The sequence below is a fragment of the Ostrea edulis genome, chromosome 6 (genome assembly GCF_947568905.1).
Source record: "Ostrea edulis chromosome 6, xbOstEdul1.1, whole genome shotgun sequence".
Taxonomy (NCBI): Eukaryota; Metazoa; Mollusca; class Bivalvia; order Ostreida; family Ostreidae; genus Ostrea; species Ostrea edulis.
Window position 1 is genome coordinate 69077831 of NC_079169.1, and position 22257 is coordinate 69100087.

The 22257-nt window shown below is 35.4% G+C and overlaps 1 protein-coding gene across 1 annotated transcript in view; it reads right to left on the reverse strand.

The window, feature by feature from the left end:
* Window positions 1-14490, reverse strand: part of LOC125645953 (glutamate--cysteine ligase catalytic subunit-like) — a 38415-nt gene extending 23925 nt beyond the window's left edge. Inside the window, exons 1-4 of the mRNA XM_048871980.2 lie at window positions 13694-14490; window positions 7579-7688; window positions 3671-3790; window positions 491-556 (exon numbers count right to left, since the gene is read on the reverse strand). Of these exons, the coding sequence (XP_048727937.1) occupies window positions 491-556; window positions 3671-3790; window positions 7579-7688; window positions 13694-13843 (446 nt within the window). The 5' untranslated portion in view covers window positions 13844-14490. The remainder of the gene's footprint in view (window positions 1-490; window positions 557-3670; window positions 3791-7578; window positions 7689-13693) is intronic.
* Between the last annotated feature and the right edge of the window lie 7767 nt (window positions 14491-22257).

Consider the following 22257-nt stretch of genomic DNA (forward strand, 5'->3'; position numbering starts at 1 on the left):
ACTGTGATGGGTCAATAAATGATCGTGTTATTTCATAAATATTCATGAAAATCAAGGGTTTGCTGATCATACTGCCACAGTTTGAGATAGGGTAAGTACTCCTGGACTCAGTAAGCATTTCTAACAATGATGCAAGTTACAAAGACACGGCATTCTAAAGGATAAACCAGTTAACAGAAATCATGGCATTTTACAGGTAAAAAAGCAATTTACACAGACAGGTGATATTACAGGACAGATGACTTACCTTGTGTAGGTAGTCAGAGACAGGTGATATTACAGGACAGATGACTTACCTTGGGTAGGTGGTCAGAGACAGGTGATATTACAGGACAGATGACTTACCTTGGGTAGGTGGTCAGAGACAGGTGATATTACAGGACAGACGACTTACCTTGGGTAGGTGGTCAGACAGGTGATATTACAGGACAGATGACTTATCTTGGGTAGGTGGTCAGAGACAGGTGATATTACAAGACAGACGACTTACCTTGGGTAGGTGGTCAGAGACAGTGGGACAATGTCCTTACCGCACCACTTCTGAATCTCTTCCCTCCTACAAAAAAAGTATGCACTGTACATAGAACCATCACTATTGATGGATGTTGTGGATTCCGTGGCCATATACATGTACAATCCTGTAAAAAGAACTATGTTCCTTGACGCAGGAATTACCCATTAGTAGTGTAATTTGGTCCTAAATCTGACCACAATTTAAAACTACAAAAAATTGAGGCAATGTCATGGAGCATCAAGCTTCGGCAGTGATATCCATGGAAACTATGTTAAAATTATTTTGCAGTATTTAGTTTTTTAACCTTTAAGACAGTAATAAAGTGAAATGAATAAGTCAAAAAATTCCATACAAAGCGTTTCCATGGAAATCACTCCGATAAAATACCAAAATCATGTTATTTTCCAATTATCATCAATTATCAGTAGACTTAAGACCTGCAAACGAATATTTATTTGAGAGTTTGTTGATAAGCATAAGATTATTGACATCCAAGCATTGATTTGAAATATTTTTTCAGAAAAAAAATCATTCTATTTCAGCTTGGTGCATGGGTTTTAAAATAAACAACAAACCATTATGTCTAATTTTAATAAATTTTTTAAGTGCTAATATATCAAGATTATAAATTACTGATGTGTTGATTTTACAAATGCAAAGGGATACTGTTAGGATGAAGCAAAAAATTCGAAAGCATTCATAAATCTGTCTATTAGTAAATAAAATACATTTTCCCATATTTTCGTAAACAGCTATTTTCAACACCATTGAATTACCTCCCCTGAAAACTCTTCAATCTGTGAAGGAAACCATAAAAGGCTAGAGATAGAGTGTTTATATATAAATCATATAATAGAATTTTTTTTTTTGTAAAACATGTATGCCCCCCCATGGTGCAAAATTGAAAAGGGTTATATACATGCATCATTTAACTGATGGTAGTAGCATCAATTCCAAATAATGAGCAGACAATATCTTCCTACGTCCAGAGTGGATTGACCATGTGAGCTAAAATCAATAGGGGCATCTACTCATGCTGTACCAGTGTACCAAGCAAATGGTTCTTTAACAAGCAAATGATTCTTAAAATATAGGAGACAATATATTACTATGTTCTGTTTAACCCTTGATCTTTGACCAGGTGACTTCAAAATCAATAGGGGTCATCTACTCCTTAAGATGTACCAGTATACCAAGTTTGATGTCTGTCAAGCAAAGTGTTCTCAAGATATTGAGCAGACAGTATACGATGTATTCCTATTTCTAGTTTGACCCTTCACCATGACTGAAAAATCAATAGGGGTCATCTACTCCTTAGGATGCACCAGTGTAACAAGTTTGATGTCTGTCAAGCAAAGGGTTCTCCAGATATTGAATGGACAGTATATTCCTAAGTCAAGTTTGACCCTTGACCTTTGACCATGTGACTTAAAAATCAGAAGGGGTTATCTACTCCTTAAGATGGACAGTGTAACAAGTTTGATGTCTTTCAAGCAAAGGGTTCTTAAGATATTGAGCAGAAAATATGTTCCTATATCTAGAGTGGATTGACCCTTGACCTTTGACCATGTGACCTCAAAATTAAAAGGTTTCATCTACTTTTTAGGATGTAACAGTGTACCAAGTTTGATGTCTGTCAAGCAAAGGGTTCTTAAGATATTGAGTGGACAGTGGCTTCCTATGTCCAGTGTGGATTGACCCTTGACCTTTTAACTTAAAAACCGACAGGGGTCCTGTTCTACTCATAACCAACCCACATATGATATATCATTATGATCAAGTGAATGGTTCTCAAGATATTGCACGGACAACATGTGGTCTACTGACCGACATACTGACCGAACGACAGGTGCAAAGTAATATGCCCCTCTTCTTTGTAAGAGAGCATAAAAAGGTGAACTATACACAAAAAATAAATAATTAACAGTGATAGATGAGAAATTCACACTGTAAAAATTACAACTTTCAGCTTTTTCCAACTGGTAAAACCCCACTATTTCCCTGACCTGTTTCAATTCAGAAAGTATGAGTTGCATGTGTTAATTTCCATCTAATTGAGATGCAAAAAGAAAACTAGAAAACTGACGAGTCAGAAAGGGTCCTGCAATGGTGCCTTATATGGGTGTACAGAGGGACGGATGGACTGATGAAAAAAATCTTTCAAAGGAAACTTTTAAGTTAAAGTTATGTGCCACAGAAAGTGCTAGAAGATAGATGGAAATCTGAAAATCAAGAGGGGTCTTCCTTTGTCTAATTGGAGTATCACATACAAAACTTCAAAAAATATTCTCACGTAATCTCAAGTTATTCTGTGACATATATATATGTGTAACTCGAGATAGCAAGAAAACGTTTTGGAATTATTTTCTCTGAGGGACAGTGTTGGGTGTTTTTAGATCGGCATATCAAGTGTAAACCATTTTCTGGATCTTTACAGCTGATTAGTTTGTACATTAATGATAGTTTATTGTTAACCTTTCCCTTTCCTTCATAATGATGCCTTTGGATGCCTACTATGATTTGCATAGAGACACCTTTGATTGCCTTCAAGACTTTTCACTTTCAATCACTTATATCATAAAAAATATGACTGCAGTCAACAAGATTCAAAGTCAACACACAATTCAAAATATCGTTTTCTTTTTATCTCAAGTTATCTCAAGTTACAGGCATCATTCATTTTAGCATCATTCATTTCATAATTACCAATTTAAAATACAAAATCAGGGAAAAGTCAACAGGATGCAGGAATACTGTGTAACCATTTTTATTCCGATGCCGTTTTTTTAAAAAATAACTGCATTCAAATTTCACTTTGTATTAGCAAATGAATGCAGAAATCACAAAGTCATAGGGTAAAATCTCTTGGATTCTATATGATGTTAAAATCTAATGATACATTTTCAGTATTTTACCCGAGTCTCTTATTTGATTCTATGATAGCTTGTATATGCTTTCAAGGGCCATCTTTAGGTAGTTACATGTAATATCATATGCCATGCCACTAATATGAATATTTTTTTTAATTGCATATAAGTGCTGAGATTATATGATGGGTTTCAATCCCTTTAATTTTTATATTCATGATATTTTATAATACCTGAATAAAATGAAATGACATTAAAACTTGGTGATACATTTTGTTCAGTATTTTACCTGAGCCTCATGTTGGATTCGACGACGTTGAAGTGTGCCATCATTCCCCCGTATGGTTTCCCAGGGGTCCCCTCCACCATGTAATTCGCATACTCCGGACGCCATGTTGTCGGATGGTTCCTATCAACACAGAGTCACAAAATTCGGAATCACTTCAATGTGGAAAAAGCAACAATATGCTGCCGGTGCTACTGTTTGAGCCAGCGCAGCTACATAATTGTTTTATGCAATGTTCAGGGATTTGATCAGGTTCAATTTAAACAATATTTATTTACTAAAATATCCCGTACATGAATGGGATTGGGCAGCAGAAACAGCCTATTTTAGCTCTCTCCCAGGGTTTTATGTTAAATCATGAACAATTCAAGTCCTGTGATAGGTTTTTTGCTAGATTTAGATCACTCTAAAATACCCAGCATGTAATTACAATCATCCCCTTTGTTGTTGTAAGGGTACATTGAGATTTATTCAGAAGTTTAGAATTGATTAATGAATTTTCAGTCGAGAATATAAAGTCTGTCACCATGGTTTGCATTACCGGACATGCCTGTGGGAATTTTTTTCTGTTCAATAAATAAACTCCTAATTTAGATCTGCCATTGTCACTGTGTTATTACCACGTCAAAACAAAGACATGACGTCACACATCATTGTACCCTGCCTCTCCTAAACATTGAACTCGTTAAACATTAGGCCTAATGGTACACTGCATTTTGGAGCTAGGGGACCCACGAGACAAGGATGATAATCCACACAAGTTCACAATCTTAGACCAAGGTGTGACTTTGCAAGATCTCCACCATTTTTGATAAGGGACGTCTGAGATTGGTGAAATTAGTTTTTCTTGACATAGGTGCAGCTCATCACTTACTCTTTCACATGCTTTAGTCATTAAAACTTGTAGTGCGAGTCAGTGCTTTGTGCTGGCTTGCTATAATTCATACATGTCATGTGGATTGTCCTTCTATGATTATTACGATATGACTAGGTTATAATATTTCATATATATATATATTAAATAAAAAAATATTCATATTTTCTTAGGTATTCCTATTTAGACAAACAAAAAGTATTGCAAAAAATTCCTATTTTATACAGTGCATTTGAAGTCTAAATATCATTATATCATGATTTAAAATATGTAAAATACAAATTTTACTGGAAAGATGTGTTAAGTTCATGATATTTAAAATGATTTTAAACACATCTATTCTTCAATAGTGGAAACACCTCTTTAACCTCAATTTTCAACTGGTATCTCTAAACTTTAACTTCTCAATTAATCAATTTTCAACAGGTATCACTGAACTTTAACTTCTCAATTAATCAATTTTCAACAGGTATCACTGAACTTTAACTTCTCAATTAATCAATTTTCAACAGGTATCACTGAACTTTAACTTCTCAATTAATCAATTTCAAATGGCAATTTTCAAATGTCATCCTTATAAGCATTTTATCACAAATGAATGATCAAGTTACTCGTATAGCATAATACTAAAGTGTAAAAGAAAAAAAAAAACTTTTAAAGTTTGCAAAGTCATGCACAACAAAGTTACCTGAACTAAAATATATAACTCTGGGGAAGACCAAAACTTTAAATGTGTTGATAAATGATGAAGGTGGTCTTTATAAGCAAACGATTGTTATGTTACATTTTCCCGATTTGGCAAACAAATTGAAAGATTGACCATTAGTGGGTCTCTTTGTCCTAATTTATGACACTGTACATTTCACTCTTTTTTTCAGCTTTGAGGGTGCAATCACCCCCAATATTGCTGAATCACAGTGACAAAGCAAAATTTGGGGATGCAGTGCTTGTAATTTTCATGGAATCAAATGCCACGAGTCCAGGGTACCTATGATTAAGAAAGTTTCCTTTTGAAGAACGTACAAATCAGCATGTTGCATTATTTGGAATACAAAAGAAGTTGGCGAGTTTACTAAACAAAGGTCTACAATATATAGCATTGGAGGAGAGGAAACAAATTTAAAATTTCAAGGATTTTAAAGATTTAGATTAGTCAATTTCATTGCTATGCACTATCATCCAACCAAAGAATCCAGTGGCTTTTCAAAGATTTTATTACAACCTGCTTTAATTTCTAAATTTCATACATCACTTCATACAGAATAAACAGTTCATAAATAGCAGCAATTCAGTATTCTAAGTTTTGACCTTTAATTTGTAACAGTTACAATTGTGTAACACATGTACATGCATCTGTGTGTAAAACGGTACACCGGTATTCTTCTGAGTGTAACACGGTACACCGGTATTCTTCTGTGTGTAAAACGGTACTCTTCCGAGATATGAATCAAACAGATCTGCATTCACACTTTGATTGATTCTACTACACAAATACATGTACATAACAAGCAGGGGACTACACGAACAGTAGCCCGCTAGCATGGGACGGCTAAACATCAACCTTGCTCTGCTGGGCTAGCCTGCTAGCGTGGGATGGCTAAACACCAACCTTGCTCTGCTGGGCTAACCTGCTAGCGTGGGACGGCTAAACACCATTGACCTTGCCCTGCTGGGCTACTACTACACGAACAGTAGCCCGCTAGTGTGGGACGGTTAAACATCAACCTTGCCCTGCTGGGCTACTAAAACTTTTCATATCATCAGTAAACAAAATCATATACATGTAGATCAATAAAAAGAAAATTGATAAGTTGTAAATCTAAATTTGTTGGCCGAAAACGTACGGAAAGAAAAAAGATTCATAGATTACAATCAATACTCTAAATCTGTTGTATGATTTAAGCATACATCAGTGAACTCTTTGAAATAATGGTGTCAAAATGTTGCATTCAAACTATGCATGGATGTAGATTGACTGAAAAATAACCCATGTGGAAACACTTGGCAGGTGTTTCAATTATGGATGAAACAACAAAATGTGAGAGAAAATTCAATTGGCGAGGTCTAAAAAATTTCATTGGTTGCGTTATGATAAGGAAAAGAATTTAATGCAATTGTGATGTGTGCTGCCAACACAACAAAGACAGAAACGGTACATGTGTTAGAAGATCATAATTTTACTCTTATATAAAGTCAAAGTGCAGCATTTGATACCTGTAAGGCTTTGGTTTCAAACATTTTTTAGGAGGCCCCCCCCTCCCCCCAGCAGGAGGGAGCAAAGCCCGGGCTTGCCACATCCATTCTCCTTGTTGCTTTGTGGTCAGGCTTGGGCTTCTGGATAAGTGAATCTCCAAAAGGACCAGCAGAAAAAATTTAGTTACTTAGCTCTCTGGGCTACTAGTCCAATTGGAAAGGCCCAGCCCTTGATATCAAGACCTTAAAAAACCTTTATGTATTATATCTGCTGTACATCGTGTAGCATCATAGAGTATATAAGTAGTTATTGTTATTTGTAAAGTCAAAGTGTGAAAGAGTCTATACAGGAATAGACACAAACTTTGTGCCTTAAGGATGAATGCTACACCAGAGAAATTTGGTATGGATGAAAAGTGGAGGATATGTACAACAATATTTTGAAATTGAAAACTTTCAAATTTACATTATCTAGTCAAAAAATGCAGTTTTAGTTGAAAGCAATCTGAGAAAAATTTAAAGCCCCTGCTGGATCTACAGTTCAGCAGGCGACATGTTAACCTACTGAGCTACTCAGCTAGGCGAGAGTTTTTGAAATGAATTATTATAGACAAATATTGCTGATATTTATATTTTCATCCATGTTTTAAAAGGAAGTCAGCCAATATGATGATGTAGAGTACTTCCTTAATTTGGCCACCTACAAATCCTAAAAAATCCTGACAGAAGTGTGCAAACATGGCATGGTTTGAATTTTGTGAGATGATATAGGAGTTTTAAAATCAGCATGGAGTTATTTAGCATGATACTGAGATGAAGATGATGTTTGTTTGGTACTTCATACTTAGGATTGATGAGCTCTTCTTTTTGTAACTCCTTCAGGATCGGTTCAGCGTAAAGAGCCAACTGGGATTTCTTCTTCTCCTTGTCCACTTTAACCAGCATGTACTCAACCTTAAGACAAACGTACAAATGTGGGTACAATATATATACCAACAGACATACACACACTGTCAGTACAATCTACTTACAGATGATAGAAGACATGAAGGATTTGTTTAATCTACTTACATAGATATATACTAGACATAATATTAGTACATATCATTACATCAGCTGATCACTTATCCTGCATAACAATCACTGGTGACATTAGTAATGGGGGAGTCAGTGTTCACTTCAACGAAACTTGGGATAATTGCAATATGGAAGAGCTAAGTTCTAGAACATTACATTCAAACTGTGGAGTTTCTAGAACTGCCATGCCTTTTTTAAATACTTCCTTAATGATCAATAATTATAACACAATTCCAAATGACAAACACGGACCCCAGCTGGGCAAGCCAGATTTTGGATCAGGGGCCTAGGAGGTGTAAGCATCTCCTGTTGACCGGACACACCCGCCTTGAGCTCTATATATCTTGATATTCAGGTAATCGGAGTAATCCGTAGTCAAAATCAATTTGTGAAGACTGGTATGAATTAACGTTAACAGATGTAGTACATCTATCTAACGGCTTGGAATTGAAGATTGGTATGAATTAACGTTAACAGATGTAGTACATCTATCTAACGGCTTGGAATTGAAGATTGGTATGAATTAACGTTAACAGATGTAGTACATCTATCTAACGGCTTGGAATTGAAGATTGGTATGAATTAACGTTAACAGATGTAGTACATCTATCGAACGGCTTGGAATTGAAGACTGGTATGAATTAACGTTAACAGATGTAGTACGTCTATAGAACGGCTTGGAATTCCAACAGAAATGAAAGTAGAATGTAAATCTAAGAAATAAAGAACTATACATGACAACTCCTACCTACGTTTTCAACTGGTACTATATTTTAAAAAGCTTTGTAATTTTGTTAATGAGAGGTATTTTTTTAATGCAAAGTAGAATTCATTAGTATTATAACTGATTATTAACTTTAATACCAGTGTTAAACAATTAATTGCTCTTAATTACAACCCCTTTTTTGGGGGGGGGGGGGAGGGATAGAAAAACCTGTTCCTTGAAATCATATTTTAAAATGCTTATTGACATAAATAAATAACCATTTCATTTCTCAAATTACTATATAATTGAGTAAAAAATGGTTGATATATTCATTTTTCCTGCATGCGAAAGGTCTGAGTTCGAATCCCGGCTGCAACAGACATAAGTCATTAAAATAGATGTACAGTTCCATCACCAAATGCTCGGCATCAGGTGTGAATGTCATGGGGCCTCGGAGATGACCTTTAAAACAGATGTCTCATGTCACAGTAGGTGTGGCACGCCAAAGAACCATCACTGCTCAATGGCTGTAAACGCCGAGCGTAGGTCTAAATTTGAAGTCCTTTACCAGTTTACCTGTATTGGTAACGTCTCCATATATATTGGGTGAAAAATTCTTGAGAGGAACATTAAACAAGATACAATCAATCAACCATTTTTCATAGTTTAAACTCATTTGCAATTCATCTAAGAGTGTACATTTTTGCCGTATTTTGGTCAGTAAACATGTAATGTTCTCCTTGTGAAAAAAACAAAAGTTTTGGTATGAATTTGCTAATTTAAAATGACAATTTATAATACCTGTAAAAGGGAATTTATGTGTCTCAGGGGGAAAACATGTTTTAAAAATATTTTCCATTTTCCAAATTGATTTCTGTAATGAAATCTGTGATTTTAACCTAAGTTATATAGTCATCTCTCTTCATTTTGTTACATAAATCAACTTTTATGAAATTCATATAAACATCTATATAGACAGAAAAAAAATCATGTAAGAATGACAACATTTAAAAACTGACCAGAAGACAAAACAATACTATCCTTCTCAGTTCTTTAATTTTTTTGAAAATACACGAGGGTATGAAATGGAACACCTCATGGCCCGACATACTATTCATGATGCCCTGTTGAAATTTTCTTGTTACTTGCTTATAAACAACAAAATCTAGCAAACAAAGGAATTTACATGTAGTTGTATTTTTGTGCTTTGTTGTATATCTAATACATATATGACATTCAGTTATAATAAAACAAATAGTGCATATCGAGGATAACATTGAAAAATTTCACTCCAAGAAAACCTCAACCGGAGTGCAATACTCCATTTAGTTAAAATCCTGTTTAGGTGAGGACCTATTATCCAAGTTTGTACCAAATCATGTCAATGTTTCACAAACCATGTAGGCCTATCTATTGTGGTCAAGTTACTCTTGCTGTCACAAAACATACATATATATATAAATATATATATATGTTTGTCCTGAAGAAAGGACAGGTCGTCCCGAAAATTTGACAATATGGTTGTTCGTGTTGTTGGTCATTTTAGTGCTTTGTATAATGTTTTGTATTTGACCTTGTATCCATGTTGTGGATCCGACACTTTTAAGTATCAGGTGTTGTTGGAACTTATATGTATATATAATTATATATATACAAAGCACTAAAATGACCAACGACACGAACAACGAGATTGTCAAGATTGACAATCTCGTTGTTCGTGTCGTTGGTCATTTTAGTGCTTTGTATAATTTTTTGTATTTGACCTTGTATCCATGTTGTGGATCCGACACTTTGAGGTATCGGGTGTTGTTGGAACTTTAGTGCTTTTATAATTATATATATATATATATATATATATATATATATATATATATATATACTGATTAAGTTAAAGGGACTGATTCACGATTTCCCCACAGAAGCTCATTTTAGAGAGTTTATTGTTTTGTAAAATGGAGATTGCGGTATGTTATTGTTTACGAAATTTTTAAAAGAAATGGATACGATCTGAATTTATTATATCTTTCACATTTCAAGCATTTTTTGGGGTAAATGTGTCATCTAAAAGTTAAAATTTGTGACAATGCAAAATTAAGATGCTTTATATTACAAAATCAATATTTCACCTGTTTGTTTGTATACATAAAAAGACTTGAGTCTTTGTTTACATAACACAGATTTAAGGCTAAAATATTGCTTTTATTCTTGCATTCAGAAAGTCAAAATTTTGGCTGTCCATATTAAATGAGTTATTTTTTTTAATGTTTAACATCAGAAATGAAAAATATTTTTATCAAAAATCGTGAACCAGTCCCTTTAAGTCAATCTGCCACAAAACGTCCCGTGGGGATCCGGGTTAGAATAGTTCCTCAGTACCCCTTGCTTGTCATAAGAGGCGACTAAATGGAATGGTCCTTCGGATGAGACCGCAAAAACCGAGGCCCCGTGTCACAACAGGTGTGGCACGATAAAGATCCCTTCCTGCTCAATGGCCATAAGCACCGAGCATAGGCCTAAATTTTGCAGCCCTTCACCGCAGGGTTGGCAAAAAAGTGGTCAATATGAGTATTGACCGGGCTGGTGGTCAATACTGGTTAAAACCGGTCAATAGTGGTCAATACTGGTTGATTAAAAATTGTTTGGTCATTATAGTCTGTGTTGTTGGTTATTTTAAATGTTTCAGTGGCCATTATGGTAAATACTTTAATTCATAACATGCACTGTCAGTTTATAATATACTTGCAAGTCATAATATTAAATAAATAATGTAAATGACTCAATTAAATAGGGGAAGATATAAAAGTTTATTGTAAAAATTAAAAACTGTTTCGTGGCCATATTACTTTGGCACTGACAACAGCATTGCAGTCTTTCCATCTTGCTGTGGTCTTGTTGTTGTCCTCAACAATATCATAGAAATTCCAAAATGTTTTGTTAAAGCCATAGATAGTATGATGGGGGAAGTGTTTTCTATTTCTGTTCAAATTCTTTAGTTTATCAAGAACTACCTATTGTTTAAAATCTTCATTTAACTGTTAAATAAACATTTTAGGGGGTGTGCTGGTGATGTTTTCATAACAATAACATGTACACTGGTCCTCTCTGGTAACAGAGTATGCTAATTAACAACTGTCAACTCTGTTTCCTGTGCTCAGGTACATCTCCTGCTCTGTACATTGCAACACATTGTTTATCTACAGCATCAGTCACCCAATTCATATTAAATCACTGTGTTTATCTAATGTCCTGTTATTCTTAATCTGTCCAGGTACATGTATAAGAAGATCCTATTGTCTAGTTATGCTATATGTGACCCTCTTTTATAGTTCTGAAGATATTATGGTCACAGTTTCAGCAAACCAAATATGATTAAACTTAAGAAATTACATCTAATTATATAATGAAAATTATTGATAACCAATTGATCCATATATCATAATGAAAAGGCTTAATTTATCTTTGCAAAAATACACAAAAATAGGAAAATGGACAGTTTAAATCTCAATTGACCAGTATTGACACTTAGGGAGTATTGACCGGGACGGTTAAAACCGGGGGCGGTTTTAACCGCCCAACCCTGCTTCACCGGCATTGGTGACGTCTCCAAATGAGCGAAAGATTCTCGAGCGAGATGTTAAACAATATAAAATCAGTCTGTCACAAACATGTATGTATAGATTTACCAAGTAATATCAATGTGTCTAGATTCATGTATCTATCATGTCACATCAATCTTTCCAAAAACATGTATAAATCTGCTGAGTACTGTAAATCTGTTCAAAAACATGTATCTTTTGATTGAGGTTGGATCAGAAAAATACTGGATTCACACAAAAGAGTCTACACATGTGCATGCTCTTCCAACAGGGTCTAAATCTGAACGGGTGTCTAGGTTAATAAGCACTGAGGATGATCCAATGCTCTTCACCGCTGCCTGAGTTTGATCCAGGCATTTGACAGTGGTTGTTCGGTAGCAGGTCATTCCGTCCCACAGTTGGTCCGTCCCTAGACAGTCCGTCCCACGGTCGATTCGGCCCATTTTGCTTAGTCGATCCGGCCCCTCCAATTTTTTTTTTTTATCAAAGATATAATAAATGAATAAATACTTAAGACAAAGGGACGTTTTTGCATATATATTGCAGTTAGTTATCAAAATTAGATAACTGGCGATGGTGTACAGTAGATTTATAGCGCAGACTGCCCAGTAGGGCCCCTGCTATTAGATAACTGCCGAAGTTAGACGTGTAAATAAAATTGTTTATTTAGGATTTATAATTTTTGTTTGAACATGTCGAAGTGGGATGGTTATGAAAATGTGTGCTCATTAACTATTGTTGAAACATCGTTATTTAAATATGTATAGCAATCAATGTAAATGTGTGTCCCCTGTCTACTGATCATTGTGAAAACACCTGAGTGAAAACAGTTTTATAACTGCATTGTTGTGCAACCTTTGGTCATTAATTACGAGCTTACAGTAACCTAACTATTCTTTGTATTGAAAATGAAGCCCACTTTCTCGAATATTGTGATGTGTATAATGATCTTTGAAAAAGCTGTCAAATATCAAAACAGCATATTATTGTCATCCTACCTGATGACAGAAGATATCAGCGGCACACACACCATGAAGATGAAATACGCAGATGAATTAAACTAATTCAGTACTGTAAATAGCTTGGAAAAAGGTAATTATTTTTTCTGGGCCGGATCGACTAGGGGACGTATTAACTAGGGAACGGATAGTCTAGGGACGGATCGGTAATGGGACGAATCGACTAAGGGACGGATTGATAATGGGACGGAACGTCTAGAAAGCTGGTTGTTCTAGAGAGTAATGAAGTTGTCCACTTGGACCAAGGTTTCCTTCAAATACTCTGGTTTTTCTCCCACACCAATAACCCATTTGTGCCAATTTCAAGCCAAATAGCATTAACGCGTTTTGTTACAAATAATAAATCTCTAAATGCCCTTTCAAGTTTTGATTTTTTGAAAACTTGAAATTCAACACTAAACAATCATGTTCTATTTCTTAGCCTCGATCCTGTCAATATTACCACCCCATGTCCTATTACAAGGATATTGAAATTATTTGTTTTACATGAAAATCAAAAAAGAGAAGAAGATCGGAATAAATCCTGTTCCGAATGGTACATATCCACTCTATTTCTCTCACCTCGTCTCCCCAGTATAGCACATCTTTGGTCCGGTCCTGAAGTTTGTGGTACAGATTAATGAACTGTCTGATGCCATGTTTCCGCACATGATCAGCGTTTGCTTTTGTTTCTGACCATTCTAGAGGGGAGCCTTCGGACAATAGACCCATTCCGTTTTGTTATAAAGATTCACAAAATTCCTCGAGTGTCCGACAGTATAACAGCATAATATAATGTCAATAACGTGGTCCAATGTTTATATTGAATACTAACACATGCGCAGTGATCATGGTGCGAATAGTTTAGGTCCACCAGACGCGGTAGCGGGACGTTTCGCCCCAAAAGACGTTTCGTACTAAGACGATTCGCACTAGGACGGTTCGCCCCAATTTGCGGTGTATTCCCAGACGCTCGCCTGTCTACGCAAATCTCAGACGAGCAGAGAGTCTCGTAAAGAATATTACCGCTAGGGAGCGCTAATGTAGTTTCGATTTGATTCTGGCTGGCATAAATACACTCCGAAAGATTTTATTTTAAACTGTTGGTCCTTCGTTAGTGCTACTAATGGGGAAATCACCACCACAACAGAAAAAACTGCGATCACTATCAACTGGAAATTGTACTTTCACTTTTACCTTCCACAGTAAGACCATTTCATGATACTTTCTGCATATGCGCATAACTACTTCCGCAGGACAAAGCTATATTGAGCATATGCTGATTCCCGAGGCATTTTTTTGAACATCGGAAGGCCTCGGGAACCAGGCTATATTAGTGATTACGAGTCCGAACGCCTTGTCTAATCAATTTCCTAGCGGCAGCGTTAGAATCAAGGGCAGACTATCCAGTCTAGCTATATTTGAGCAACGCCTACTTTTTTCGTACAAAGTCCATATTTCAAGCGAGGAGAATAAATGTTTTTATGATATATAAAGACTGAGGTTAATTGAAAAGAACACCCCCTCTGTCTATATAAATATATATATTTACCGATACACATGCAGTCTCTTGCCCAGTTCCGGATCATGGCCAGTTCCGAATTATTTTAAAATACTTAGGCCTAATCATTGAAATTATTTCTACTTACTACTTAGAAAGGTAAATCACGTTAAAAATGGTTGTGATATATTGTAGTCTATTTTGTCTATGGTCGTCGATTAAAGAGCTCTGTAGAGCTCTTGTTATTTATTTATGCTTGTACACATCGTCGCAAGCCCTAATTTACACTACGTTAAATGCCGTGGCTGTATGATTAATCAAAGTACTGAAAGTACTGAAACGCGCTTCATGTCTGAAATGATAAATTAGACTAACATATGTACATGGATTTACATTTAGGCATTGTAGTAATTGTTTGTTATATGTATAAATCTAAAATAGAAAAAGAAATAGAAAACCTCCAAGAGTTTGTACACAAGTACATAAAACACTGTACTCATCAACATGTGTGTATTACACTACTTGTGTAAAAGCTCATATTCATACTTCAAAGGAAATTCACCTGTTTGTCTTGGGTCTGAATGAGACATAATACACATTTCTATTGTTTGAATTTTATAAAACGGTTCATTATATGAAAATGCAAATAACCTTAGCAACAACAACAACAACAACAACAACAAAAGCATAAGATTCGCAGCTTGTGAAGGAGTTCTAATAGGAACGAAAAAAAAACCAACAACAAAATAACAACAGCAAAAAAAACAAAACAAAAACAAAAAACAACAACCAGAAGTGACTCGCAATAAACATATAATATTTACAACATGTAAATGTATAAGCTCAATTAGAATCCCATGCTAGGTACTTAAAAGTTACAAAGTAATTTTCAAACGGTAATGCTCAAACCGCTCTGTTATACGCAACTAAGCTTGACTGGTCCCTTAACAAAGAGATTGCGGAATAGGCAGTGTAAACTCATACACGGACTATATACGATATCTATTTGGTAGCATCATATTCCAGATGTGGAAAGGGTATCGGTCTCCATGATCTGTAATATAAAGCTTGACTACTAATATTCTCCCTGTTAGAAATAACGAAGAGGCATCTCGCCGAAAAACTATATGCATTTTTTAATATGAAAAGATCGTTCAGCGAAAACAAAATGTGGGGACAGGGAACAACAACAGTAAAATCATGCCCCCTTCCCCTCCTTCATCCTTTATACTTTCGGAAATACATGTTGTATATACCTATCATTGTCAATTGTTTGTTTGAAGTACAAACAAATTGAAAACACGATTACTTTTCATTGTATAGTGTGCTGTGGACCACAAACCATTTCACATTCATGCTTGACACAATGGCAACGTTTATCTAACACTTGTTCTAACCATATGTATTTCAGCAAACAGCCTTCGTAAAATTCCAGGCGGTATTTTGAAGACTTGAATCCGGGGCACTGTCTTCCGTAAACGCAGACCTATAATTTTTTTTACCTTTTGTCTTTTCCTCCCCCAAGATCATTATTTTCAATCTCATTTTTGATATTAAAAAAACGAAATCAAATTTGATTGTGTTGACGATGGTTCTGAAAAATATTTTGGTCGTTTAGAACTGGTAATGCAAGCTTAACACCGTTGCATGCTTTAAATTCCTGCATGACCTACTTACATATGTGACTGGGGGAGGTGTAATCAGTTACGCAATATCACCCCTCTGAGACACCGACCTCTGTCCTTCGCTGTCAAAACATAATTGTACATAAGTTAATTCACGATCGACACGGATCACTGTGAATTGTGAAAGGTGAAGATAACGAACAGTGATCAATCTGTGTAGTTAAATTTTTTTTAATGTGTTGCACACATTTTTGCAGTCTCTAGTAAAAATTTTACTTAGTCGGAACAGCAGTAAAAAAAAAAAAACAACAAAAAAAACCCCCAAAACCCCCCCCCAAAAAAAAAAAACAAAAAAACAAAAAAAACAAATGGAAAACCCTCATGACTCGTGTGTAGCTTAATGTCGTGGCTTCTAATTATAGATTGCACAATGCAAAAGTATTGATTTTCTTGACCTCTAACCGCTATGCGAAGGTTACAATGCAAAGACACCCTAGCCAAAACGGTTTCATGTACAGATTCTTATTGATTTTTTTTAAATTTTAATTTTTTAATAATCACTTTAATTATTACAGGCGCAGATTCAAACGGAATTTTAACTAAAGTGTCCCACTTTCCCCCAGAATGAGGGCAAAAATGTCACCTTTTTATACATATTTTATCCACTGCCCAACGAACTGTATTTCGGAAAAAATTGCCCTTGCAGATATGAATGCAAACCCCGTACTAGATCTGTTGCAAAATTACGACTACTTTAAACACGACTTCTTTACTACAGCAATACATTAATTTGCCTATAGGTGGCGAGATAAACCGGAAACGCGATGACGAAAGCAAAATTCTACTGGTGGCAATAAAGCAGCTACGCGCTTTAAAAAACGCTTAGCTATGCTCAACGCTTTACAAAACCCCTCGACTTCATGAATATGTATGTTCATCAGTCAACCAATCGGTGAGCTTCCTTGATTGGGGGGGGGGGGGGGGGGGTCATTCGGAGGTAATTGCGTGCTCGTAGCGATTGCCGATAGAGAACAAAGTGGACGGGTTATTTTAGCTGTTGTAAGTAATGGAAGCTTCGTTGTTGACTTCATTATTTAAGAAATGAAACTTATAATTCTTTGTTTGATGCATGTATCAAACGAAACATTGGACAGAAAACTTCATCAATGCGCGTAAGATTGATATTTCTTATCATTTAATTATGTTTTTAAGATAGAAAAACAATGCTTCTCACATCAAAAAGCTTGAATTAACGTATTTGAAATGGCGTGTAGGAATACATCTATGTAAGAATGAAAACAACAACAAAACGGCATGACTGTGCGTTCAGTCAGGTACAGTTACTGTCAGATTTAAATGGATTATACGCCAAATTAAAGATGCAATGGTTAAAAGCTGAATTAAATATAAAGGAAGATAACAAGTGGTGACTGGATTTATGCTGCACTGTGTTGTAGGAGACATTGAACACTAGTTGTGTCGTTGGAACGGTGGAATGCAACTCGGCTCCGTTTCAATATCGACTAAAAAGTTCAACACCTCTTCATCTAAAACGCACTCGTTGACTGAGCCCCATATAACGCAGTTCAATTTCATTAATATTTACCCGATCAGAAGTAGGCACTCGCTCCGTCATGTTATCGATCTCGTAAAGCAAACGATTCATACCGAAAACTCGTGTAATCTGTCCACTTCTACAAGTAAGTGGTCTACGTCATCAAGTTGAATATTCTGCCACGTCATCGCCTATGTATGTTGTTTTTTTTAAAAATTAATTTGTGTATTTTATTCATATCTTTAGTTGTGCTTACGTGTGCGCGTTGTCGTTTCCGGGTGTAGATTGCGTCATCAATTTCGCCGTAGTGTTTGCAAACAAATATAGAGTACGTTTTCAATTTTCCCCCGAAAATGAACTACTAGAAGGAAAGTATGCAAAAAATCAACACGAACACCCCCAAAATTAGCTGCAATAATGTAGCCCTCTCTGATTTTTTTTTTTGATTTTTTTTTTTTTTTTTTTTAGGGAGAGGGCTACAACTCCTTAGGATCTCCGTAATGGTGCAAATGCGGGAGTGATTCACTCCCGCAACATTTGCGCTCATTCTTAACATTTCCTGACTTTCTTTACGTAAATAAAATGATATTCTATGTTTCTTAGTCAATATATAAATTTACAACCTGCAACTTTAGATTTGTGAGGCTCTATTCTACCGTTTTCAACAATTTCGATAAATTCCAATTTCTCGATTCATATTTGTGCGCCATGTTTGATGTACTGAAGTTTCAACTTCCGGTTGTCAAATCATTTGCATATGCCATATAAGGTAGTATTTACATCAATGGACAAGTATGGAGGCGAAAGCTATTTCGTCGGTATTGAAAAGGTTTGAATTTAATATCAAGTTAAAAACCGAACAGCAGAGTGTAAATTCTTTCTGCAACAATATGATTTTCCTTTCTTTGTCGAAGTGGCTCGAGTAACTACATTTTCGCGCTGATTGCCAATGTTTAGGCCTTTCATTAGATCCACCTACGAGATCTCGCGATAACAAGCATGGAGAAGCAGACGAAGAATTTTGCATGCTGTACATTATATTTAATGAAAAACACCTTTATTAGACATGCCCGAGCACAAAGTTGGTACTCCTTTTGGTGTAAACAACATTTGCGACTAATGCACAGAGTTTATTATCGGTTATTCATAAAATTATTTTGCACCATTACGGAGATCCTATGGAATTGTAGCCCTATCCCGAAAACGTCAGAATAAAAAAAAATTGGATAGGGCTACATTATTGCAGCTACCCCAAAATAAGCCCATTTACTTATTACTTTTTCAAGCAAACCTTCAAATCAATATAAAGTATACCAAAAGTCTAGAATTCTACACTATGTTATTTTATTCATTGACGTTTATTTGACATTCCTCCTGTATATACGTTTTAACAGTTACAAACTTTTGGCAAACCTATATTAACAATGGTCACCGAAATAGGTGACGTCACCGTTTTAGGACTACAAAGTGACATGGTTTTTTTTGTTACGAAAATATATTCAATTAACGTTCCAATGAATTTGGAATTTTTGGATGAAAGTAAAGGAATTTAATTACTTTAAAGGCAGGTGTATAATTTATCTATTTAATCCAAGTGATTAATGAGAAAATCGCGGTTTATCACTAAACTGGTCAGTCGACGATATAATGCTTGTGTGGAAAATCCCGTTTTATAAATAGCGCTAAAATTAGAACGGGGAAGACGCATTCCAGAAAAAAATTTGTCCCGCGTGCTTAGTGCAGATGAACTCCGAACGAAATTTTGATACAGAAATCAAACGAATTTTTCAACCAATCAGCATCGTTGTTAAGTCATCACTTTAAAAGTTATTAAATGATTTATAAATATTATAATTATATGTGAAATTTACCATATAATAATGCGTCACCACGCCACTCTCTTTAGATAATTGTCCTATCAACTCTAGTCTTTTAGATTTCAACACATCCACTTTACCCCGAATTTCCTCATCAAGTTTAAGAATACGATGAAGTCTATTAACACAGAATTTACAAGCGTTACCACTGCTGCGAATTTCATTTTATAAACTTTACTTGTTTCTATAAACAGAGATCTGTAGCCTTTTTGTCCGCTAATACTTGTACACAAATACTGCACGTTTTAGTTTGGGCACAGCCATTAAAGCTGTATGGTCCGAATTACAATATTTTTTTCCATCTCGTAAAAACGCTATTAAATCATCGCACGTATGTAGTTATGAGGCTGTACGACTTATCATAAATTATTTCACCTGTTTTAACCCAAATTATTTGATTTTAAGGTATTCCATGTATAATGAAAGGATAATGAACAATTTTGAAGGATTTAGATCAACATAAAAGTTTATTATTAAATAACGATGAAAGTAAAGCAGATGATATTCACATGACTGGTAAATGATTAGAAGCTGACCTTTTTTGCACGTAAGACTTTTTGGAGGAGTTGTCTACCCTTTGTAAAAATAAGAAAAATCTAATTTTCTAAAAATGTGTGTGGTCAATGATTAATTTTATTTCATATTTTCATAAAAAGAAAGTGTATGTAACTTTCTACCAAGAGATTAGTATGAAAATATAATTTGTTTTTAAAATATTGTAATAATACATGTTTTCCCCATATACTTCAATGTTAAATTCTAGGTGAAATAAATGAAGCAGTAAACAAAATTTTGAAAATTCCTACGATGGGTTATTTTTATTTGATGAACCCTTCAAAATGATACCATGATTACAAATATTCCACCATCCATTTATTAGATATGAAATATGGTAATTATACATTGAATACCTTAAATCGATGTTTACAAATAACCGTGTCACTCTGCCATTTCAAGTGACAGTCACGTGACCAGTTCAAACTTTCAGATCATCGGTGGTCTTATCCGTGTAAAGCTGTGTATTTTGTTAGAACAGTACCGTACCATAAGTTTAATAGAAATAAAAATATCAAATACCTCTTAGTAATTCGTTGTTTTACAATGTACGCTCTTTCAGCCTTAAAACTAGACAGTTGCGTATGAGTTAATACATCATGTTGGGATTCCCCCGACGCGCGTGGGTCTATTTATAGACGTCTATTATGGGAGGATTTATATATGTACCCACTATATTTACTTTCTAAATAATATTCGCATTGTTTTCTTTTACATGCAGATGTTTTCAAGCATGTAATTAAGGGAAAGTTAATAACTTTATAAAGTAATTAATCTGCTTTAAAGTAATTATGTACAAAAATAATACATGAACATCGGGTTATACAGCTTTAAAATCTCGGAAAACTGTTATTGTGAATGTGATTGGTCAAAATGATTATTGTGCCATTGAATACAAATATTCATGAAAATCGAGGGTTTCGCTGATCATGCAGACACGGTTTGAGGTAAGGCAGGTACCAGGGACGGATCCAGGAATTGCGGTTAGGAGGGCGCAACTTAGTGAGGCAGGGGGCTGGGGGGTGCCTGGAAGCCCCCAGTGGGCCCAGCTCCTAGATTTTGCAGATTTTATTGGGCTTGAAACATGTCTCCTTATTTTTACTATTTTCTGTCGTTTTTGACAAGGTGAAATTAAGGAAATGACGCAAATTTTAAGGTTAAAAAAAAAGTAAGTTCTCCCATTGAGATTAATTCAATATTAAATCAAAAGATTTTGTCATTTATTTCTCCGAGAGTTGAAGAAATCATTGCTTCTTTTTATCATTTACATTTTTCCGAACAAGAGGCCCCGATTTACCTTTAATTAAAAAATTGGGGGGGGGGGACTTTTTGACCCCTGCGGCTATGCTTATCAAGTTGTATGCGCCGGCTGCGCTCCCATTAAATCTGCCACTGGGTACTACCGGACTCAGTAATTGTGGCTAGCGAAGATGGTATGTACACAATGCCGACTTTAAATAAGAATTATGTACTTACTTACACAGTCGGTTGCTATGTGAACACAAATGTAACTATGACCTCATAAATATACGTTACGATATGATACACGAGCTTTGGAGCTAAAAATAAATCATATATATATATATATATATATATATATATATATATATATAGGTGTGTGTGTGTGTGTGTGTGTGTGTGTGTGTGTGTGTGTGTGTGTGTGTGTGTGTGAATTTATACTGGTATCTTTTTGTCTTAGAGTGACTTAGACGTTAATTAATGATACCAAAACTAAGTAACATTTATACAGGGATTCCGTTCTATCCCATTAATCTCATTCACATGCATGCTTCCGGCGAATAAATGCATCGATTTGATGCAATCTTTGCGCTGATCCACGTCCGAGTCTTCTTTCCGGTTACTGAAAAGGATGAGCCATTCGGCAAACTTCGGCAGATTCCGGTACCCTACATCAGTGACGTTAAACATGTTGTTATACGTCATTGTATATGTATTATGGCGGAAAACATCAAACATCCTAATCGGTGCTGCGTTTAAGATCGTAGCGGCTACGTAGGGCTCGGTTGCGCTAC